This window comes from Rhinoderma darwinii, chromosome 12 (assembly GCF_050947455.1).
Source record: "Rhinoderma darwinii isolate aRhiDar2 chromosome 12, aRhiDar2.hap1, whole genome shotgun sequence".
Classification (NCBI taxonomy): Eukaryota; Metazoa; Chordata; class Amphibia; order Anura; family Rhinodermatidae; genus Rhinoderma; species Rhinoderma darwinii.
Window position 1 is genome coordinate 57,908,506 of NC_134698.1, and position 25,801 is coordinate 57,934,306.

A 25,801-nucleotide genomic window follows, 5' to 3' on the forward strand; every position below is an offset into this window, starting at 1 on the left:
AATGATTATCAATAGCAGCCCGTCTCCTTGTTGAGAGTAGTAAAATCTAGAATATAAGAAAACAGTAAAAAAAAAATATATATATATAAAGCTGATCGACGCTGGTCCGGCTTCAGAAACCCCTGGCGATCAGCTGTCAAAAGACACTGCAGTGGCCACAATGCAGTATTACAGGCGATCATTCAAATTAATATCCAACCATGTAATAAATGGACAGGCTGGGTACAACAAAGCCACTCTTTGTGAGTAACCCTCTACTCTGGCTAAAAGAGGGGGAATCCTTAGGGCAGGGACTATGATGTCCATAAGCACCAAGGCCCTGCTCACACGGAGTGAGTATTTTGCAGGCAGAAAAAAAATCTGCCTCAAAATTCCTTCAAGAATTATGAGGCAGATTTTGACCTGCCTGCACTTTCTTGCAGCGTTTTTTGGCCGTGGACATTTAGCGCTGCGGGTAAAAAATGGAGCGAAAAACACGTTTTCTGTCTCCCATTGATTTCAACGGGAGGTCAGAGACAGAACCGCGGGAAGAGAGAGAATGTTGCTGTTTTTTGCCGCGAGCAGGAAAGAAACGCCGCCGCCTTCTATTGAAATCAGATGTGGTTTCCGTGTCAAAATAAGCGCCAAAAAAGTGTGAACAGGGCCTAATAAGGTCTTATTCCCACGAATAGGTGTTAAATCGGCCATGAAAAATGGCTGTTCTTCACGTCCGATAGCACCCATGCAAGAACAAAGTTCACAGATGCTCATAAACTTGAGTCTATTGAGGGATCCGTGATAACGGCCAAAAATAGTACACGTCCTATTTTTTCAACGGCCGTGTGAATAGCCCCATAGAAGTGCATTGATTTTAATGAAGCCGTGTGACGGCCATAAAAAAACAAAAACATCCATCACGATTATCCCGTTCTTTCTATAAGCCTTAGGGCTTATTCACACGAGGTTGTACATTTTTTTTATTCAATGACTATAGTCAATGTTACCGTATTCAGGACCTCCAGTCATGTGTTACTTTCTGCAAACACAATCTGACCATGATCTCCATTTTCGTAGGAAATTTCCATTATTCGTCAAAAGCTTCTTGGTTTTTTTGTTACCTTATGTTTACATGGTTATGACATAGAACCCATTGCCTATCCTGTTCATTGTGATACCACGACGGTACTATGGCATTATAATAATGGACGTCTTCTTGGTGTGTAGGCAGCTGGGCCGCTGTAGATGTACTACTTGCAGAGATAACATTTGCAATGGTTTATTCTGCGCTTTCCCATCCCTTCATCCCTTCCCATTAAATCTAAGCTTTCAAGTGTAAAACACAATTAAGGCGCATGTTACAATGTAAGCACGACTAAACCTTTTTATAAGACATCACGGAGGCCGTGCTCCAGTCATTTGAATAGACCTGCAGGGCATTTCTTGGAAAACTTGCAATAATTAATTAATTTAATGGACCATGAAAAACAGATTTTGTGTCGATAATTTCCTGGAACTGAAAGCTGCTGACTGATTTGACAGGGCAGAACGGTAATTTATGAAAAATCTTTACAATCTTGACCGACACCTAATCATCTTATATAGTCCCAAGATGATGGTAGTAACGCGAATACATCGTCAGTTTTGGTCTGAAGGAGTTCTATGAGATTATAAAAAAGCGCAAGTTCTGTTTTACGCCCCCCCCCCCAGAAATAGCGCCACTCTTGTTTTTGGGCTGTATTGAATTGCAGCTTTGCCTAATTTGGGTGATTTTTTTTTTTAATTTACTTTCTTTTATTTTGTATTTACTTTGTGCAGTGTAGAAATAAAAAATATTTTTTTATTTTTACTTTATTAGGCTTCGTTCACATCTGCGTTGGGGTCCAGTTCTGACGTTCCGTCGGAGGTTTCCGTCAGAACGGGACCCTGAGCAGACAGAAACTGACACCGACGGAAAGCAGAGGTTTCCGTTTCCATCACCATTGATTTCAATGGTGACGGAGCCGGTACCTGTGGTTTCTGTTTGTCTCTTTTGTGCACCGGACCCGTCGTTTTACCGGAAGCAATAGAGAAGCGATAGCCTAGTCGACTACGCTATTGCTACCGGAAAAACGACGGATCCGGTGCACAACAGACACAAACGGAAACCACGGGCACCGGCTCAGTCACCATTGATTTCAATGGTGACGGAAACGGAAACCTCTGGTTTCCGTCGGTGTCAGTTTGTGTCTGCTTGGGGTCCCGTTCTGATGGAAACCTCAGACCGAAAATCAGAAGGGGACCCCAACGCAGATGTGAACAAAGCCTTAGGGAGTCAGTGATCCAGTCAGTAATGGTAGAGCAAATTATACCTGGAAACTGGCAAAAAGCTGACCTTATTCTAACACATGGCTTATGTGAATATCAGAGCAACTCTGTACATTGACATATGAACAGCCATATAGTGTAAAGGCCATATTACACAGACCAATGATTGGGCAAACTAGTGTTTATATGAATGCTCGTTCCCGATCATTGCCTGTGTAAACAGGGCAACCATCAGCCGTTGAACGGGGATACGCACGTTCATCGTTGATCGCATGTTTTATGCAGCTTAAAATATTATCGCTAGTCGGCAGCACATTTCCCTGTGTGATGCAAATGCATGGGGGAAGAGCGATCGGAGTAACAATCGTTAGTTCCCGTAGTAAACTATTATTGCTCCGTTTTGGCGCTAGTTTTAAAAGTGGTTAGCACGGGCGATATCTGACCATGTAGAACCACCATAACACATGAATGCTTACATTGGGTTTTTATGTGTAAATGAGGATTGCTGTCGTATTAAAAGGGGTATTCCAGCTGTAGCAAGTAATGAAGGCCCCTTCTGCATTTTCTTTTCTACATCACCCCTCTCGTCCAGGCTTTGTGTACAACTAGGCCCCATTTCAATAAAACGTGACAGCCCTGGCACTGTGCTGAAAAAACGATGAGACGCAGTCTAGGTGTAGCCCCAGCCTTTATCGCTCACTACAAAAAAAATCACTCTGAAATCGCTGTCCATAGAAATGCATTGAAAATGTTGAAAGTCTCTGTAAGATCATCAGTCAAGAGAGTCGCTATCAATTTTTTTTAATCTCTCAGAAATCCCAACATGTATCAGTTAAAAAGAAAAAGTACCTTTTTTTCCAGTGTACTTTGAACATTGTACAAAGTAAAAACAATTTGTGGGGTTTTTTATGAAGAGGTTTGGTTAGCAGTAACTCTTGTCATCACGTATAAAGTCTATAGTGGAGCCTAAAGGTCCTATTAGGCTGTGTTCACATGGAGTTTTTTGCAGGAGGAAAATTCCTCCTACAAAAACTGCTCCAGACGTTTTTTGCACAGTGGTTTGACAAAAACTCGTCAAAACACTCGTCGAGGCATTTCTTTTCCCGTTTCTGACTGATTGAAATGGGGTTTTGGAGGCGGAAACCGCCTCAAGATAGGTCATGTCGCTTCTTTTTACCGCGACAAGGTTTTTACGCTCGCGGTAAAAAAACTCGTCCGCCTCCCATTGAAATCAATGGGAGGCAATTTCGGGCGGTTTTTGACGAGTTTTGTGGAGCGGTTTCCGCGCCAAAAAACTCGACAAAAAAACTCTGTGTGAACAGGGCCTTACACGGCCCGATATGAGGTTTGGGTACCTCATGAGCTTTCATGTGTGGGGAACCTTATTATTTCATATTGACGTGAGTGGAAACGACTAACTTTAACCTCTTGTGACTGCAGACATTTTTCGTTTTGATCATTTCGGTTTTTTTCTCCCCACTTGCCAAAAGCCATAATTTTTTTATTTTTCTGTAACCGTATGAGGGCCTGTTGTAGTTTTTAATGGTACCATATGTGCCAAAAAACTGAAAAACAAATTGTGGGGCGGAATGGGGAAAAAAAAATTGGGATTCCTCCATTGTTTTTTGGGTTTAGTTCTTACCGCGTTCATCTTTCAGTAAAAACGAAATTTTAACTTTATTCTGCTGGTCAATACAATCACAGAGATGCCAAATGTGTGTACATGTATGTATATATATATATATATACACACACACACTTTTTTTTTTATTATTATGATGTACTACTTTTACAAAGAAAAAAACATTCTGAGAGCCATGACTTTTTGATTATATTTATTCCTGTTTTTGACCAAAAAGCTGGACAATTATTTATATTTACAGTGTTTATCCTGCGGGTTAAATAAACTTATATTAGAATAGTTTGGACTTATAGTAGGGAAAAATGGGAAAAGGATTTTTCTTTTTTATTACTTTTAATATTTTTTTATACATTACTGAAAACCTTATTTGACTATTGCTTTTACATTTTTTCAGTCCCCTTAGGGGACTTAAAGAGGCTCTGTCACCAGATTCTCAAATCCCTATCTCCTATAGCATGTGATCGGCGCTGCAATGTAGATAAGAGTAACGTTTTGTTTTTTTTTAAACGTTCATTTTTGGCCAAGTTATGAGCTATTTTATATATATGCAAATGAGCTTTGAAATGGACAACTGGGCGTTTTTTTTTCGTTATGTCCAATTGGGCGTGTATTGTGTTTTTAACTGGGCGTGTTTACGTGTATGACGCTGACCAATCCGTGACCAGTCAGCGTCATACACTCCTCTCCATTCATTTACACAGCAGCGATCTGCAGCCACATACACAGACATTAGCGTTAATCAAGTGTCCTGATAATGAATACACATGAAATCCAGCCTGGACGTCATGTGTATTCAGAATCCTGACACTTCTGACTCTCGTTTACCTCCGTAATCTCGCGAGATTCCGCGTGGCTTGCTGGAATCTCACAGAAAAGATTCAGAAGTGTCAGGATTCTGAATACACATGACGTCCAGGCTGGATTTCATGTGTATTCATTGTTCTAAGACGTTCTCCATATTGGATAAATATTTTATAGGCCATTTTTGGATGCAGGGATACCTAATGTGTTTATGTTTATTTATTTTTATATGTGATCTAGGGAAAGGGGGGTGATTTTAATTTGTATATTTTTAAAAAACAACTATTCTTGATTTCTTTTTTACTTTTATTTAGCCCCCCTAGTGGGCTTGAACCTGCGATCGTTAGGTCGCTTGTGCCATAGACCGCAATATCACAATAGTGCATTGCTAGGCAGGTCTCAATAGCAATCACAAGGATCCCAGCTGCTATAGAAGCACACTGGCTCCCACAATCTCGCTGCACGGGAGCCGGTGACCGGCCACAAAGTGAAAGGGGCAGTAAAAACCCCTCAGAATTAAATTTCTGATCGCAAGCATTTAACCCCTCAGATGCTGGTGTCAGATGTGACCACCGGCATCTGAAGGCTTAAATGCTTGCGATCAGAAATTTCACTAAGCCCCCAGACTGCCATGACCACCATGGGATGACTGAGGAGCAACCTCTTTCTAACGACTCAGATGCAGCGGGGCATCTAGGTGGTGAAACAGACGGGGTCGGAGTTCTCTCCGATCCCTGCTGTTACAGTGATATGTTGGCTATAACATACAGCTGACAACTCATAGGTATGGAGCGGGCACACGGTTACACATACATCAAGCGTGCACAAGGGGTGAAAGACCCAGGAATATGTTCCTTTCTATCATATATAAGCTTTCAACTGTTCCTATATGTATGTCTGGATTTTATGATATATGGAACTACAGGAAGAGTAACCATTAACATGCAATAAACGAGCATTATATTAGTTCCATACGTTACACATTCTTGTATAGATTATAACACAACGGAAACAGACTTCTTTCATGGCAAGGTAAACCAGAGAGCATATAAAGCAACTACACAGTATTTAAAAGCCATGCACTACATGATCTCATTGATGTGATTTGTTGAGCAGTAAAACGGTAACAGCAGAAATAAATAGGAAAGAATCTGCATAAATTAATTGGATTAAAAGAGGATGATGTCAAAGAAAGCGAGAAGGAACGAAATGAGCTAAGGTGTAGATGACCGAAAAATGGTGAGAGCGGAAATACACAGGAGAGGAAGATGGGATTGCTTGATTGAGATAAAATAAAAAGAAGGTGAAAAGGGAAAGAGAAAATAAAATGAAATTGGTTATTGGTTTATTTTTAGGTGGGGGTGGTAGTAACTGGCTCACACCTGATATTCCGCGTTTCATCCATTTCGGTTCACCAAGTGCAATGAAGAAACTTTCTTGCCTTTCGTATTCCTCCTCATCTATTATTTTTACCCTTATCGTTTTCCTGTTGGGACATAAGAGAAAGAATGGTATATAGAGGAACAGTATTAGAGCTTTCTCCCTAGTTGTCACCCTCCTAAGCTGCTAGTAAATTGCTCGACAACCTGTGGCGGGTAGGGTGGCTACACAATAGCGGCTAAGAGCCACAGTTTCCCAAACTCTGCAATTGCTGATGACATAAAAAACAAAAGTTTTGACGTTTCCACATATTTAGAGATTCATTTTTGTATGGCATGATTCATCTTCTACTTGACATAGTTGGTCAAGAACCTTCCTATACTAGTGTAGTTAAACACTTCCATCCAAAAACTAAAACGACAGAAATGGCAAAGGATCAATAAGGTATAAAAAACATCGGAAAATCATAATGATATTTCTTTCTGCTGTAACAATTAAATCATTCTCTATTACAATTAGATTATGTGGATCAGCGACAATTATGGGCCTCATTAAAAAAAAACGGGTCTAGCCGGTCTTGACTGATTGTTGTGGGCAACATTGTTACTATTTGTTACAGTACCGTTGTATTCAGTAGGAGTTTATAAGTTCCTTGATCGGAACAAAGAGCAATATATAAGATTCTAATATTCATACTATATATCCCAACACACTATTTACATACTGGTGGGTCCACATTTTGGGACAACAGCAAGACACACCTATATACGAGACCTTGAATTTGACCAGAGGACAATGCCATTTGCTGCTTCAGTTTGTTTCACAAAACTGTTTTGCCCTATAGACTTATGGCACATTGACTAGTGATATGCCGCACAAGCCACTGGTGGGAAAACCCCTTTAATGATATGTCCTATATGTGCAATGATAACAGTAAATATTATATTGCCCATACAGTAGTCCTTATAGCTGGAGACCTTCAAAACAATTTCCTCAAAGCCATCTCTCGTCTACAAGCTTACTTGTTTAGACAACGGAGATAAAGGGAGAGGGTTTCCTGTGTATGTTCCAACAAACTTTGGGTCCTCTTACACAGCCCGACATGGGCCATGTAAACGAGCGCCAATCAACGAGACAGCTCATTGATCGGGGCTTGTTTCACAAGGGATAATGCATGGGGGCGAATGATGATCGTTACTACGATCGCTCGTCCCCAAACATTTCTATCATGTCGGCAGCACAGTCCCTGTTTACACAGGGTGATGTGCTGCCGACAACGATAATATTTCATGTTGCATAAAGGATACAAGCAACCAACCGATGAAAGAGCGTTTGCTCGTTCGTCGGCTGATCGTTGCCCTTTCTACACAAGTGCCAAAAAGGAGGAACATGATGTGCTCCTGCACTACAGGCTGCAAGCCCCGATCCCGTGATGGCTCTAGCGGTCTCCTGATTGTGAACGCCGCAATCGGGGGAATTAAACGTCTGTCTCTCAGTCATGCAAATTGCATACCTGAGAGAAAAGGTAATGTTTAAAATGCCCTCCCCTTTATTGCTCAATCAACAGTTTTGAAATCTCAAAACTGCAGACATGTTCTCTTTAAGATTTTTGAGAAAATACAGTATACAAATAAAAAGTAGTGTAAGCCATCAGTACAGATGTCACCTATTAAATCCTATAGTAATTGACAGAATCTCTTATCTGGCACACTTTAAAATTTTGAACCCTCTTACGCCTATGATTGACAACATCTATCAAGTTAAGGACAACATCTATCAAGTTAAGGACCATAAACAGCTTGATGAAGCCATTCAGGAGATCTCTCCTGCACATAATTCTCCTGTACCTGTTGCCATGGCCCGGAAACCTATTTTTAGTGTGGTTAATGGAAAAAGATCCCCTGGGTGGTACAGCAGTCAATCACAGCATAGCGGGCACTAGCAATATTATTGTTTTTTGTGTTTGTTTAGGAGGCAATGACTCACAGCAGCACCCCTGCCTGCCATGAGACAGAAATATATCCGCACCCTAGTAACCTGACATCTGTGCTTTGTCAAACTTTCAGTAGTAATGCATATAAAGAATAGAGTACAAACCTAAAGTAGCGTTATTTGATTTTAATTTTTTCCATTCTTTTTTATAGACCTTTTTCTGGGACTATAGTATTTTTGGTAGATATTATCTTAAAATAAAAAAAAATTAATAAAAGCCAAAAAAATATACAATATACTCTATCTTAAATATCTGCCCAAGATAAATTTTCAACATAAAATATATTAGTTTTTAAAAAAATAAATTGAAGCTAATTTCTGCCAAACTTAAATGTTTCTTATAGGCCTTTAAAAAAAACCAAAAAACTTTACTTACTATTATGTTAGACTAGTTAAAGGGGTTTAATGGAACTAGTTTTAGTTTAATTAATTAGATAGATTATGTGTTTGATCTTTATCTTATTTTAGTTTTTTATGTTGTAGCTATTTCTTATTTGTAAAACCTTCCTGTACTTCCTGTATAGACAGTACAGCAGAGTGTGCGCGCTTTATGGCAGGTGCAATAAGTGGGAGTCAATAGACAGCGAAATCTCCGGTTTTTACAGTCTCTGGGAACGGATGTTCCGCTCCCTCCGGCAGAAACTGGGGGAGATGCATACAGAATATTATCTGTGTGTATAGCAGGGGTCTGCACCTGTCAGGGCATGCTGGGAGTTGTAGTTTCACAAAAGCTGGAGTAACGCTGTTTACAGACACGTGGTATTGCTATCCTACCCTACTTTACGCTTTTAGTGATACAAAAATTAGACTCCTGGCAACACCGCCAATGAAGGGCCGCGGCGAGGTATGCCGTAGTCTTTCACAGTTTAAAGGCGCAGCGCCGTTCACTTCTGTAGCAGCTGTGCTTGGTATTGCAGTTCCATTTAAGTAAGTGTACGGCGTTGTGCTTGGTAAACATTCAAGAGAGCGCAGCTCTCACCATCATGGCCCCTTCAGTTTGCTGATCGATGGGGGTCCCGGGATCAGACCCCCACTGATCTAATATTGATGACCTATTCTAAGGATAGGTCATCAATATAAGTCCCAGAGAACCCATTTAACTTGCCCACCTCCCTCCAATGATGAGTTGATTTTCATCATCCTGTGCCTGTATATACAGCAAAACTGATGAGTGAGCTCCAGAGAACAGGAAACATCAGTTTATTGTGACTGCTCTAGTGGCCAGTGTGAAAACTGCAATGTTTTAAGAGTTCTTTATGTGCAAAGCCACGAAAAATAAAAAAAGAACCGCACCATTTAAAAAAAATTTGTGTATATAAAATACCTAATTTAAATAATGTCATTCTCTGTCAATACCTTTCCTTCTTGACAGCAATCTTTATAGGCTGCACTCCCATAATCAAGGATCAGGCCACAAAAGTTCCTGTCCTTGTTGTATGTAAAATATGCAGTGTGGATTATCCAAAATCATTATAATCTACTGTACACAGAATGTATTGTTCCGTGGGGTACAAACACATTTAGGATTAATAGATTTAGATTACAGAACATTAATATGTTTAGCTTTCTGGTTTATTAAGGTTTGAGCTTTAGACACATACACGACCGTGTGTGCCGCCCAAGTCCCGTCCGTGATCCGTGGAAAGAGAGGACATGTCCTATCTTTCCACGGGTTGGAGTGTCAGGTCATTTTCACGGACACTATTCACCCGCTAAAGTGAATGGGTCCATGAAAACTATTGGGTGCCACTCGGATGCCGTGAAAAACGTCCCGAGTGGCACTCGGTCGTGTGCAACTGGCCTTAAGTGCTATGGATGTAAGGGTGCAGGCCAAAAGCAGAGGCAGAGGGGTATCTATTTTGTGGTATATGCCATGTGCCACTTGCTATCCTCTGTAAATTAACGGCAAAATTTAGGGTTTTTTGTGTGAGAAGCTATAGCACACATTCGATGGTCTGAGTAGTCCTATTGGGTTACGAATTGGAATGGCCTTAGTTGAAATGTGGGACTTCCATTACAGAAATGTTAGCACAGCGATAGAACCAGATGGTCAGTAAAGGAAAATGTCAAAAAATTCTTTGGTTGAAATGGGCTGGAAATAACAAGTATTTGTCATTCTGCGTGGTTGCAACCCCAGAAGCCAGACAGTAATACAATATTCCTGGATGATAAACTCAGGAAAATTCACTTTGCTGGAAATTTGCTCCATGGCATACCCTAATTCTCTTCATTCATTCTTTATATTTCGAATTGGCCTGATTTGCTGTGAATTGATTGTCCCTTCCTATAGAGATAAACAATAAAAAAAATTGTCTTCTCTATTAATTCTTGAAGGTGCAAGGAGTTGCTGCATATCTCAAACCTGGAGAAGTGATTCTACCATCTCTAATTACCATTTTACGATAAATCTATGTATACTGCTATGGGCAGTGATCTGAATAGTTCTACAAAAGATTTAAAAAAAATATGGAGATTTAATGAAGACCATGGAAGAATGGCTTAGGGCTAGCATGGAAGTGAAGCCTAATATACTGCCTATAGGATCTGTTTCTGGTTAGCTATGGGTTAGGGTGTATGTACATGCATTTTTTTTGTGTGGTTTTTGGCTCCGTGCCCCCATGTAGATACCCCCTCAGACCCTATACACACGACCGTAATTTTGGTCCACAATTACGCACTGTAATTGCGAATCAAAATACGGTTCTATTAATTTCTATTGCCCATGGACACCTTTCTGTATATTTACGGGAAGGTGTGCGGGCCAGAGAAATTACTCGCAAAAAATAGGACGTCTTATTTTACGGACCATGCTCCCATACTTTATAATGTGAGCACGGCCCGCAAATGCGGGTTACTATCCGCGGCTGGCCATGCCCGTACAATTTCTAAACATGGCTCAATATTATCTACTGATAGAACCTCTTAACACTGCAATACCATCCACTATTGTAATACATTGGGACTGAATAACATGTATTGTTTGGCAATATAATATACATATGTTTTGATAATATAATTTTTATATTATGCAACGGACACTGCCGTAACTGTACGGAGGGGTTAAAGAATTGTACACAGAAAAACTGCCCATACCCTAGAAAAAAAAACATCCACCTGTCGACTTTCAGGAGTTAAAGTGGATAGGTCATCACACCATGCTTTTATATACAGAAGCAATCAATGACAAGTCCGCTGCATTCGTTATAACTATTTTTGTGCCATTTGAACGAATAGAAGAGTGGACTTATCCCCATGACATGCTGCCCTTAAACAGGTTCTCTACAGCAGTCATGTGACAGCTCTCACCCACAGCAGGAAATCTCAGCACTGTCAGAAACGCCGATCAGCAGCTGAGTTACATGCAGCCAATCAGGAGTCTGTATACACTGCCATGTCTTGGTTTGTCAAGCTAGGGAAATACATTATGTGGAGTTTCCAATTTGCTTTTAAAAAAAAAAAAAGAAGAAAAATATGTTTTTAAATCCTTTCAATGTAATACGCAATCCTGTTGGACAAATTATCCTTGTTTGAAGTTTGCAATAATAAGGGGCTGTTTTGTGTTTTTTTTTTCTTTCAGATACACCACGAATTCTGTCCATGGACTGTAAATATGGCTGAGCTGTAATACCAGATACACTCATTGGCCCGGAGTGGCGCTGTTTCTGGTGGAAACAAGCATACAATTTCTTTAAATTCAAACCCATACGCTGCTTGTCTGCTATATTATATATAAAGGTTCACTTAAGGTAGACTTATTCTTCAAATAAGCATAAAACAAAAAGGCACAAAAGACAGAGGACTTCAGTCAGCAAAAGCTGCAAGTTTCTATGTGAAAGGCAGCGAGGAATAACAGGACTGCAGGAAGTGCGCAGCTACAATAACTTGTTCTATGCCACAAGGGTTTATTCTGGTATTGCAGCCCAGTCTCATTCACTTGAATATGGCTAAGCTGCAATACCAAACATAGACCCTGTACAAAAGTGGCACTGTTTTAGGAAACAAAACAGGTTTTTTTTCTAATATCAGACAACCCTTTTAACTTGTTATTCACTTATTAAAACAGTCAACTTACTTTTCAATTGTTTTACCAGTTTATGACATCACTACATGTATTCGCTTTTTCAGTTGTCCTTTTTTATTTTTAGCTAGAAAAAAGTCCTTTCCTAAGTAGATTGTTCCTTCAGTCACTGCCGGCATGCAGAGTATCTGCAGCTCTGTTCAGCGGTAGAAGGAAATGAAGTGCAGCAGCGCAGAGCCAGGCGGGGGGTGCTCTGCATTCTGACTCACGCAGGCTGACTCACAGTATGGCAGTTTTATGTTTGTGATTGTGATCAACGAGTGAAGGAAGATAACCATAAAAGAGTCTGCAGAGCTTCACACTTACTCCAAAATATAGGTCAAGCTACAGTAGAGTATTTCATGACAAGTGCACATGCTGGCGATACAGTCTGCGATGGAACTTCTCACAATGTAGTCAATAACATTGTGACCTGGATATAAAAGAACGCCCATTACAAGCTGCTATGTACTGCAGTAAGGGCTCATCCAGACGAACGTGAATAGCATCCGCGTGCTGCGCATGGAAATCACGCGCAGCACACAGACCGATTGATTTCAATGGGGCCGTCCACAGATGCAGGAGTTTTCACGCAGTGAGAGAAACTTGCGTGAAACTCACTGCATGTCCTATATTGGTGCGTTTTCACGCACCAACGCACCCATTGAAGTCAATGGATGCGTGAAAACCACGCACCGCACATGGATGCGGGGCCCCGCGCTTTCACAGACCTAAATCTGGCCCTGAACAATACCAGTATGATTGTAGCTGAAGAGGAACGGAGCATCGCTGGCATATTACCACTGGTTTTCACTAGAACTAATGATAAGAAATGGACTGTCATCAGGACATTCCCCTTTGGAGAGAACGCATGCTCTTGATTTGAAAATCCGCCACATGTCTTTAATCCACTGCACATTTTTTACGCTGTAAGTGAGCGGGTTTGTTAAAATCCCATTCGCTCAAATTGTACTATACTTTGTTGTGGAATTTTGATGTGGATTTCGCAACTGAGATTCAACAGAAAATACACGATGTGTGAACCTGGCCTTAAAACTTTATTTAAAAACCCCTTTCACATGAGCTGAATTGCTATCACACTGATTCAATAGCAGAAACAACTGGCTATAAGGATGAATCTACAAACTGCTCACATATGGATAAATAAAAATACAGCGTCATCACTTGGATCAGCAGCTTATAGAACCCATCAAATGTAGGGATCAGTCTTTCATTGTCTAACGGCCGAGAATGCTCCCTACACCATAAACCAGTGATGTTATATGTGGCGAAAAGTAGAAGTGTCCGTAGTCAGTATTCAGAATACGAATACAGAATACGTACTGGTAGCAAACACGGGACGCACAGTGACACTAGGTCATGTATATAACATCCTATTTATTTGTCGTGTTTTATATAATAAATTATTTCATATAGTAAATTATTTGGCAATGTTTACTGGTTGCACTACATAAATCACTGAAAAAGAACTATATTAATTTAAAATCAGTGAACAGGCCATACTTACTCATAAGGGCAGGTACACACACCACCTCCCAGCAGGACGCAGATAGACCACAACGCTACATAGCGGGAGATTACACCGCTGGAATATACTGATGAAACAGGCACTCTCACGCCTACTATTCATGATGGGGGTGGCTCCTTAGTATTAACATTGCACACAGATATCGCTTTTAAAAGTGTGTCACATGGTTACATGTAATGCACCATCCCTCTATGTAGCATTTTGGTTTATCTGCATCCTGTTGGGAAGTGGTGTGTGTACCTACCCTTTTGAGTAAGTATGGCCTGTTCAGTGATTTTTGGTTGCACTGTAGAGCATTATTTATACAACTGTAAGTAATATTTGGCGAATAACCCATGGTATGGTTATTTGGACACTCACACTTCCAGGCAATGTTTGGTATTGTTATGCTGTGAATGTCATCACCTCTACCCAAATTCTAAGCAATGATGATTACATTTTTATACATTATTGTCTATAGTTAACAGACCATAACCGGGTAAAGGGCTGAGAACTTTCACATCCATTTGTCTAAAATAATGCTACTTACACAGCTAGGTGGGGGACAAGAAACCCCAACCGTTTCTGACAGGGTCTCCATGTAAGAAAGAATGAAGGAGGGAGTTTAGATTGCTTGAAAATCTACCCTAGGGGGTTTTCAGTTTTTGTTTACCGACATACCCGAGTTATCACCAACAGCGTCTGAGATCTCTTTGGAAATAATGAAAGCATGGAGCATGGAGAATAGTTTCAGAAACTAATATAAAGAAAAATGGTGTCCATAGCAACCAATCCGATTATACTGAAGTATCCACAAAACTGAAAAAAAAAACATGTCAGGGGGCATTAAGTGCTTTTTATATGGGGTGATAATCGCCCAAACGATCAGTCACAATCATTGCCCAGTATAAACACCTTTAGCGATCAAACGCCAAATGATAACCTGCTCGTTTGTCTTTGTTCGCATCTTTTATGAGGACCAAAACATAATCGGTGATTGGCAGTAAATCCACACGTGTAAACAGGCATCTGCCGGTCGCTTGTTAATTTCCCCCCTTTCATGCAGTTACATTACAATCATACAAACTATCGAAATTCTGGGAAAAACTAAAACAACTGTTGTAACGTGTAAAGGAGCGCAGATGAACTTGGTATATCATTGCCCGGCGCTCTTACCGCCTCTGCCTGTGTAAAAGGACCCTAGTCTGCTTCCTGCAAGTAAATCAACTGATTGGGGTGGGGGGGGGGGGGTTCTCTCATAGAGCAGTATGTGCCTTTCTAGATCTTTCATAAACCCTTACTTTAGGAGTCGGAAAATAATCAGGATGAATGAAATAAGAAATTTTATCCATGTGAAGTTATTTATACCTTTTCCTAAAAATGTTTTTTTTCTAAGCGCAAAATAATAGTAGTCCATATAATATAACCAACCAATGTAAATCATAGGCATAGCTGGGGGCTGGAGGGTCATGTGCCAGGGTAAGCGCCAACAAGCCACTCTACCTCAACCATTGTATTGAGATACAGAGCTAGGGCAGCAAACTGAATCTTTGCCACACATGAAGGAAAGCCTAGCTGCGACTGTGTAGTAGATTTATGACCCTTATGATTCATTGCTTTGATATCTAAAATGAGATGTATCTCTGCTGCTCTACATAGGTATTGTTGCGCCCACATGTCAGGTAAAGCTCAATTAGTATGGACATCTAAGTGGCCACACTAGCCGAGATCTGGCACTAGCTTCTAGTAGTCTATCCGACATTACCAAGTGCTATTATTATAGTGGACACAGCAAGTCCAACTAAGGACACCGAATGTTATCTATGCTGTGATAATGATCAAATCGGCTACTATTAGACTAATATTAGTTATACATGACATTTTGAGACTCTGCCAAGGGGTGGGACATGTGTAGTTATCCAGAGGCCCAGTAGATAATGGGGCCCAATGCCACCTTAAAGAGGTTCACCGGTCATTTTATATTGATGGTCTATCCTTAAGGACAAGTCACAATATTAGGTCAGTGGGGGTCCCACTCTCGGCACCCCCGCCAATCAGGTGACTGGAGGGACCGTGGCGATGAACGCTGCTGCCTCTTTGGTGTACAGCAGGCACAGCGATGTACATAACCATGGTGGCTGTGCCTGGAATTGCAGCTTAGTCCCATTCACTTCAATAGAACTGGGCTGCAATCCCAGGCAGGTGCACGGCGCTGTGCCTGTAAACTGTGAAAAGGCCACGAACGCAGCGGCACTGTCAATCAACTGATCGGCGAGGGTGCCGGGAGTCGGACCCCCACCAATCTGATATTGATGAACTATCGTAAGGATAGGTCATCAATATAAAATGCCTGAAGAACCCATTTAAGAACATCTTCCTACTGTCTATTTGGTTGCATGTATGAAACTGAGTAGTCTGTGTCCACCCCTAAGTGACACAAGTTGCAATATACATTTAGAGATGTAGCAGAGCTGAATTGATCATTTACCTGTTTCTACTGCACACTATGATTCATCTCTGAATTAAAGGAACACTAAATCTATATAATTATAATAAAGAGAAGGAAAATGTGTCCCCAGTGTTTGCTCCAGGAGCATGTAGATCCCGTAAATCCTGCAGACTCAGTCAGTCTTGTAGAAATACATTTTTTTGCTTGTGTATTTTCTACATTCAGTGAACCTTGAAGATGACGTCCTATACAAAACTGCAAATAAAGAATTTGTCACTTCTGTAATTGGTCAATATCACCGCCCATGTTCAGTTTGTTTGCCTTTCTGGAAAACATGACACTGAGGAATAGCAATGGCTTTGATTTGTGGTCACACGGATAAGATATTCCTGGAGTGCATAGAGGTTGACATGCTCGCTGGATTTCAGGGTCTGCATTGTTGTCATATCTATAGGCAAAGCATTGTTAGTAGTCAGAGTGTTAACCAAGGTGAGTATTTAAGGATGTTAATTGTTAGGTAGAGCACAAAGGAATAGGTGAGGATAGCAGAGAGATTAATATAGGGGTGAGGAACTTTTGGCACACAACTCTTTGATGAATTACATCTGCCCTAATGCTCTGCGGGTACTTGGATGAGTTTTATAGGGCAAGAGGTTCACCAATAATTGTAGTGCCAACAGTTACCCGCCCCCGAGGGTAGCAGAACTCAGGAGCAGAGGCTGTTAGTTTGACAAAGCTGCTACTACACCTTTCTGCACACTCATGTCCACAACTTTAGGCGCCCTCAGTTCAATGTAGAAAGTCTTGTTTTTTTCATACTCCTCGTCATCAATTACTTTGATCTGAATTGTTTTGCTGTGGATGGAAAAATAATAGATGTCAAAAGAAAAAGCAGAAGGAAAAAAAAAAAAAAAAGAAAGAGAATAGAAAGTGTTTGCTCCATTAGCTCATTGTCTTTAACAAAGCAATAAAGAGATTAAATGGGAAGCAGAGATTGTGGTTACTTCAGATGGAAAGATTGAAGGTTTTAATTTTGCAAGCATGGTATTTTCCTTATGACTTAGTTGAGTAGAGCGGCCATGTTATACCTTGTCCTGTACTTGTAATGTATTGTGTGAAAGCATTGCTTCTAGCGGAGAATATTTCCATAACACGGTGCCATACAGCGGCACACGGAGTGCCAACAGCAGTAGTGAATCTGTATGCCATCGTACAGGCTCTGCACACACGGGTCTGCATTGTGCATGGGGTATGTGACCCAACACATCAATAAGTAACGTTGCGCTCGTTTCCTGGACATCCTGAGAATAATCTTATACTAATCATGTCCAGGAACTAGCGCATGTGCATTGTGTTTCCGGGCACTATAGAAAAGTCATGCTCCTTTACACCGAGGGTTTGAGTATCCTCTGCGTTTCCTTTACCAATCTGCACAGATCAGTGTGAAAGAGTTTCTGGTGCTTTCAAACTGGAGACTATTCAAGAAAACAAAGCTTTAGTAAACATTGTATGTGAACACCATTTCCAGTTTATATATAATCTATATAAAAAGTTGAGTATTGTGTAAATTACTAGATTACTTATCTTGCACGGATTCTTAGTTATAGCCTCTATTATAGTTGTATTAAGGGTATGTGCACACGACCAATTTTCAGGCGTAATGGAGGTGTTTTACGCCTCAAATTACGCCTGAAAAGACGGCTCCAATACGTCAGCAAACATCTGCCCATTGCTTGCAATGGGTCTTACGATGTTCTGTGCAGACGACCTTTCATTTTACACGTCGCTGTCAAAATACGGCGCGTAAAATGACGGCTCATGAAAAGTGCAGGACACTTCTTGGGACGTTTTTGGAGCCATTTTCTCATAGACTCCAATGAAAAAAGCTCTAAAAACGGCCGTAAAAAACGCAGCGAAAATGCAGCGAAATATGCGAGTTGCTCAAAAAACGTATGAAAATCAGGGGCTGTTTTCCCTTGAAAACAGCTCCTTATTTTGAGACATTTTTGACTCTGCGTGTGAACATACCCTAACAGTTCTGCAGGCTTCAGCGCAAAAATATTCCAGCATTCCCATCTGCACAGAAGTTGCTGTGGTGATTTGCTTTCCGGAAAGAGTAGTCTACACACCAGTATTCAATGTATTAACAAGTTTATTCAACTTTTTATATAGATAATATCTATATATAAACTGTAGTATAGTCTTCGAATCAGAGTGAACACCCCATTTAAGCCCTCTTTAACCCATGGAATACTATCTATATTTATATAAGTATACTATCCCTATCTTATCATAACATTTTTGGGCTGTGGCTGGTATCGCAGCTCAGCCTTTTTCAAGAGAATGGGCATGAGCTGCAATACCAGGCATAGTCCACGGACAAAAGTGGTGCTGTTTCTGGCAATAAAACGTAATAAAATTACACCTTTCTAATTTTTTTTAAGCTATTACTAATAGATTTCATTATTACCAGCATAGGGTTTATGATTAACATGGCTTCCTTAAGTTTCAGCCATATGTTTTTCCTGGCTTCCACAACAGACAGTGGAAATACTGGTGTACTGGCAAGCCACAACTGAACCCACAAGCCAAAACAGACGGCAAGCTTCATCTCTTACTCCACTCTCATAGGGAAAAGAATCCGCGTTTTAGCCAATAGACAAAAGTTGACTCCATGATGTGCAAAAATCATTATTTATGGCACGGAGGAAAAAAATGAACCTTTTATTAGCTAATGGTGTTCAGTTATATTCCAGTTCTGTGAATGATCAGTCCATAGAAGAAGGCTGTAACTCAGCACGGTAAAGATTTGTCACAGAATGGCACAGCTTGTACATGCACTTTAAAGAAATTACTGAATTTTCATAAGTTTGCACCCAAGCACATACATAAGAGGGGACCCATTTCAGACTGACCTCATCCCCTTTTAATGGGTGGAGAGAACCTTTAGGCCTCATGCACACTTCCTTTGGCCGTTGTATGGCCGCTAATGACGGTTCTGTGAAACTCTGACCGCACACGATTGTCTTCAGTGTGCAGTCCGTTGTTTCATGGACCAAATCGGATGTGACAAGGATGTGAAATATGCTCGTGTGAATAAGGGCCCATAATAATGTCCGTGTGCTGCGCATGGAAACGCGCAGCACATGGACCCATTGATTTCAATGGGACCGTTCACACATGCAAGAGTTTTCACGCAGCGAGAGTCCGCTGCGTTAAACTCACTGCATGTCCTATATTGGTGTGTTTTCACGCACCTACGCGCCCATTGAAATCAATGGGTGCGTGAAAACCACGCACCGCACACGGATACACATCTGTGTGCGGTGCGTGATTTGCGCATCAATTCAATTAAAAAGAATAATTTAAAAAAAAAAAGACGTGCTTTGCGAGTGCATGAAGAACGCATGCAACTCGCAAAGCACACTGATGCATAACACAACACACACGGACCAGATTCATGCGCGTTTTTCACGCGTGTGAATCGGATACGCTCGTGTGAATGTATCCTAAGGCCTCATGCACATGACCGTAGCTATGTGCACTGCCGTGATTTCCGGGTCGGCCGACCACGGAGTGACTGCCGCGAGCCGCCCGCAAATCGCGGGCTGGGCACATGGCCGCGGCCATTATTTTTAATGAGCCTGGATAAGGCCGTAATAAGGCTTGCCCGTTCTTTCTGCGGTCCGAGCTCTGGGGCCATGCACGGACCGTGAAAACCACAGTCGTGTGCATGGGCCCATAGGAAGGAATAAGGCCGCAATTCTCCCGTGGATTTTCGGGGGAATTGCGGCCGCAAAAGCACGTTCGTGTGCATGGGGCCTAAGGCCTTAATGTATAGCACTGTTTGCACCAGATGCGGTTCAGCACAGTCCGTTTCATGGCACCAGCTGTGCCCCAAATTTTTATAGCTCACACCACCTAATGCCAGACATAGGACAGCATATTATTATATATTCTAGAACTGGCGTTCAATATTTCACAAAATCACATATATATTTCCAGATCCACACTTTGGGATAATCTTGCATTCAGTGTCTACTGTGCTGATTTAGGAAGAAATTGCGTATAACCCTAAGGGTTAATGCAAGAGACAACGGAACATGAAGTGCCCATGGCTCTGTAGCCATGTGATACCATGTGCCTCCGTTCAGCTTGCCATGTGCATGAAGCTTGAGGATCAGAGAAATGAGCTGATCCACTTCACTGAATTACATCCAAATTCCACTTGTATCACCATGTATTTAAAATAGATTGAGAGCGGGTACGTAATCAATATTTTTGATTAATGTAAATAATGAGGCTTCTTGCCGGTATATTCTATATGAGACTCAAGTGTTACATAAGCCTGTCTACCCACTAGAATACTAATATTGTATTTCAAGGCGTGAGTCTCTTGACATCACTGTTCCAATCTCACAGTTTCTCCTGGAGATAAGAGTCCTTCATATTTCATTATTCTTCTAATGGAGGAATCAAGAGACAGTTTATGCAACATTTGTAACTTCTTCTTGTAATTAATTCAGACTTTAAATGGCAAAACTTTCCGAGTTCTAGAAGAAGCTCTTCTGATGTCTCGATATTTGAAACGCTTGTTGACAACACTGACTTATTGACAATCCGCCACAACAAGCAATCACATTCTCTAATTCTTCTATTGTTTATCGATCAAAGTACTTTTTGATTTGTAGACCTTCATTGTTCTAAAATCTTTTCTATGTCATCTTTAGAATAAATTATTGGAAGAAATGCATCAATATATGAGGCTGTGGCAGACTGAGACTACCCCGATTCTCTGTAAAATACGATTGGCATCACCACACCACGCATAGTGACTTTGACAATTGACAAGCTGATCATTAGTGGAACAAATCATAATCTATTCTACGGACATTATAGCTGGAAGAACTCGCCGATTTTGGTCATCCATTTCATGTGTATTAGATGGTTAACCGATGTTTGTTTGTTCAGCAGATGCGGGGTGAAAAAGGATCCGGCATGTTGTATTCCAACATGCCCAACCCTTTGTTCTCAAGGGAAATAAGTTGCCAACAAGCGTCCCTTCCCATTGAGATCACTTGGACGACTGGTTGAAACGAGCATGCAATTGAATGGGGCAGGTTGGGAGGGATGAGGGTTTGACCAACAGCTATTGAAGGCCACATTTAGGCCCTGATTTCTGAATGAGCCCGGTTAGTCTGCCCCAGACCTGATGCCAGAGTCACATTGTTTAAAACTGTAAACAATTATGATGCTCTGTTTTGCCACCCTGGACAGCACGGTCTGGTGTTAGTTTCCCGATTTCATAACCATTGAACCAGTTCTCTACACCCTTATATGCCAACAATGTAGTTCCTCTGGAGAGGGGAGTCCTACACAGGTTTTCGCCAACTAATAGCAAAGGGGGATGGAACCAACCCGGACTGTTCTGCCTCTATGCTATTTATTTTGCAGCACGTCTGCCGGACCGGTAATTCAAGAACAGAACAAATAAAAACACTGAAATCAAATCCATTCAAGACACTAAATAACGCAGCGGGTAGCGCTGAGAGCCCGGTGTGAGCTATTTCACTTCCCACCAAAGAGAAAGATAACGCACTTAACTACTGTGTTTTTGGATCCCGCTTTTAGCCTCATGCTTAGTTTCAGAGGTCCGTTTCGTGCAGGCCCAGATAGGTCATCCCTTTTGAAAGTTATGAAGACAACGGTTTCTTCTCATTGTATATTAGTAGAATAAGACGCATACGATTAGGTGAATAACTAGAAGTGCATCACAGTAAATATTGAATGGGCTAAATACACACTGGATGTATACAAAATTCCAAAATTATGACCATCACAGCCATAGTATAAAGTATACGTATGATCATCTTATACCCACTAGACCAGACTGGAGCCAATTTTCTTATGAGAAGGGCCCTCATGCATAACAGGGCACCCTATGCCATCTATCACTCTGGAGTACCTTATACGCCCGTGCATTACACAGACAGCCCATTGATTTCAATGGGTGCTGTTTAATACTTCACTTACCCTGGAGTGACACCACCGGTGTTATGATCACATGTAGTCAGGTTTTCCCACATATTACATCAGATCGCTGCGGGTACGAGCATATCATCATCTGGAGACCCTTTTAACAAAAAGATTGCCCTAAGCAGACAACCCCTTTAGTTTATCAGCCAATCCTGTCCTCCATATTAGTACGTCTGGCCTCCGATGCACCAATTATTAACAAGAAGGTGGCGTGATAATTCCATTACAATTGTAGCTTTTTACAACAAATGGATGAGAGTTTCCTATTTAATGAAAATGTTACACTGGATTGATATCTACTAATGGGAGCACGATGTCTTCAAAGGTAAACGTCGAATATCATTTAGGAAGCGACCACTGCTATTGATAAAAGTACAACATTGACGGATAACTGGAGTTTTGTTACTCAATGTACTTGTATTATCCTGAACTGTTCATGTATTATGAGCATTTTGTATCGAGACATACTTTCCTGGTTTGGAAACGTATAAATGTCTTACAAACGGTTAATATCTTGCTTGCTCAGCATTTTCCATAACTCCCGTGGAACAGAATAAATAGAGTTGCGCATATGCCACTTCATCTTTCTATCGCCGCCTCACTAGGTGTGCCGTGGGTCCTATAGTCTGAAGATAGGTGAGGGTCCAATGTCCACCTATCATACATTTATGGCATATCTTGTGGATATGCCATAAATATCTGTAATGAGAATATGCCTTTAAGATTTCAGACATGCATGAATACAAGGAAAGGCAGAAAAAAAGTAATGCAATGTGCTGAATTTACCGAATTTTCTCTGGTTCACATTGGTCTGCGGCCACTATAGGGTAATGTTGGGCATGGGCATAAGCCAAGGGCCCTAAGGTATTTCCTTCTTTGCAATTCAAAATTCTGTCATACAGATCGGGTGATAGAAATCATCAATCATTACAAACTCCAGCAGAAGTGTAAAAATAATGATCGGGAGCAAATAGCTCAATCCTCCAGAGAGATGTGATCCGCTAAACGCTGCTCCTTATAAAACAGACTGGAAAGTGCTCTGACTGTGCACAGCTAGTGGTCAAAAGACTTCTGAAGAAAACGCTACCATACTGGTAGTCATCTTATTAAGTAGGTAGATGTATTATGGACTACCAGCATAACGTGGTACAAGATAATGTATACAGAAAGTCAGGGGCGTAACTAGGAAAGACTGGGCCCCATAGCAAACTTTTGACTGGGCCCCCCCCCCTCCCCTGGGTGTCACACAACCCCCCCTTGTAGATAGTGCCTTTTTTACAGCCCCCCCTGTAGATAACGCCATACAGCCCCCCTGTAGATAACGCCACTGCAGAAAGTGATAGTGTACATCTCCCCCATGCTGTCGATCTCGGGTGCTCATCTGCACCCTTGTAAAAATATACTATAAGTGATGCTCAGATATTTAAAAAATAATAATAATAATAAAAAAGTACAATGTTTCTTAGATCGACATATTTCAAGGGAAGGAGAATAACATCACAACTATTAATTAAAGAGACTCTGTCACCACATTATAAGTGCCCTACATAAGGAGATGGGCGCTATAATGTAGATGACAGTAATGCTTTTTATTTAAAAAAACGATCTATTTTTACCAATTTATTAGCGATTTTAGATTTATGCTAATGAGTTGCTTAATGCCCAAGTGGGCGTATTTTTACTTTAGACCAAGTGGGCGTTTTACAGGGGAGTGTATGATGCTGACCAATCAGCGTCATTCACTCCTCTACATTCATTTACTCAGCGCATAGGAATCCTGTTAGATCCTTATGTGCTGTCTTATACTAACACATTAACAATACTGAAGTGTTTAGACAGAGAATAGACATTCCACGGAATGTCTATTCACAATCTCTGCACTTCGTTACTCTGTCTGTGGTAGTTACAGCAGAGGACACGTAATCTCGCGAGATCACGCTGTAAATGACAGGTTACATCGAGATCACGCTTCCTCTGCTGTAACTACCACAGAAACAGTAACGAAGTGCAGAGATTGTGAATAGACATCCCGTGGAATGTCTATTCACTGTCTTAACACTTTAATATTGTTAATGTGTAAGTATAAGACAGCACATAGTGATCTAACAGGATCGGTATGTGCTGTCTAAATGAATGGAGAGGAGTGCAGGACGAGGATTGATCACTGATTGGTCAGCGTCATACACTCCCCTGTACAACGCCCACTTGGTCTAAAGTAAAAATACGCCCACTTGGGCATTAAGCAACTCATTAGCATAAATCTAAAATCGCTAATAAAGTGGTAAAAATAGATCGTTTTTTTAAATAAAAAGCATTACTGTCACCTACATTATAGCGCCCATCTCCTTATGTAGAAGATAGGGCACTTATAATGTGGTGACAGAGTCTCTTTAAAGGGGGTTTTCAGACACTAGAAATTGATGGCCTATCCTCAGTATGGGCCATCAATAGCTGATGGGTTGGGGTGTCAAGAAACGAAGAGGAAGCAGCGCTCGTACGAGTGCTGCGGCCCCTTCAAAACAGCTGATCGGTGGGGGTCCCGGGAGTCAGACCCCAACCAATCAGCTATTGATGGTTCATACTGAGAATAGGCCATCAATTTTTAGTGGCTGGAAAACCCCTTTAACTCAAAAAGCAAATTTTCAAGTCTGCCTGAATCAGAAGCCCATGATATGTGGAATATTGGTGTATAATGTGTGAAGGGCATAGGCTCTACACAATTGGATTTTAGTTTGATCTTGCTTTTTCTTACACAATTAAAGGGGTTGTCTTAGATTAGAAAGCAAGAGTCTGATCAATACTCACAATACCAGACACAGCCCATGGACAAGCGCGACGCTGTTTTTTTTAGAAACAAAACAATCCCTTGTTTCTAATCTCAGACAATCAATTTAACTCCTTAACGCACCATGACGTGCTGGTACGTCATGGTGCAGGGGGAGAAGTATGGAGCGGGCTCATGAGCTAGAGCCCGCTCCAAACGCTGCGGGTGTCATTTGTGCATTACAGCGGACACCCTGCACTAACAGCCAGGAACAGCGATCGCACTGTTCCTGACAGACCGTGGCATCTAAGCCGTTAGAAAGAGGAGGGTGGCCCCCATCTGTCGTCCCCCCCGCAACGTGATCATAGGGTGACGATGTTTGTCATGGCACTTCGGGGGCCTAATAAAGGCCCTCAGGTCTGCTTTCTTTCTGCCTCCATTAAGCCCTGCCTCCGAAAGACGTAAAAACGAAACTCCCCCAAAACAATTTAGGAGTCACAGTTTTTTTTCCAATTCCACTCGACATAGAATTTTTTTTCGTTTCCCAGTACATTATATGCTACTTTAAACAGTGGCAATAGAAACTACAACTCCTTCCGCAAAAAAAAAAAAGCCCTCATACCACTCCATTGTTGGAAAACGAAAAAAGGTATTGCTTATGGAAAACGGGGAGTGAAAAACGAAAAAACAAAAAAATGTCTGACTGCAAGGGGTTATGAAGCAAACCTCACTGTGATGGTGGTGATGAGTAGTATATGAATATACGGGACAATGTACCAAGCCAGGTGTTGTCTAGTATTCCTGTCATCCAATCATTTCTAGTAGGAAGAACAATATTTTTATAATACACACCTCAGCTGCTGCAGAAC

The 25,801-nt window shown here is 41.2% G+C and overlaps 1 protein-coding gene across 2 annotated transcripts in view; it reads right to left on the reverse strand.

The window, feature by feature from the left end:
• The window catches only part of SLC8A3 (solute carrier family 8 member A3), a 236,999-nt gene that overhangs the window by 40,661 nt on the left and 170,537 nt on the right, over positions 1 to 25,801 (reverse strand). For both annotated transcript variants that reach the window (XM_075844315.1, XM_075844314.1), the window contains exon 3: positions 6,109 to 6,212. In XM_075844315.1, coding sequence (XP_075700430.1) covers positions 6,109 to 6,212 — 104 coding nt within the window. The remainder of the gene's footprint in view (positions 1 to 6,108; positions 6,213 to 25,801) is intronic.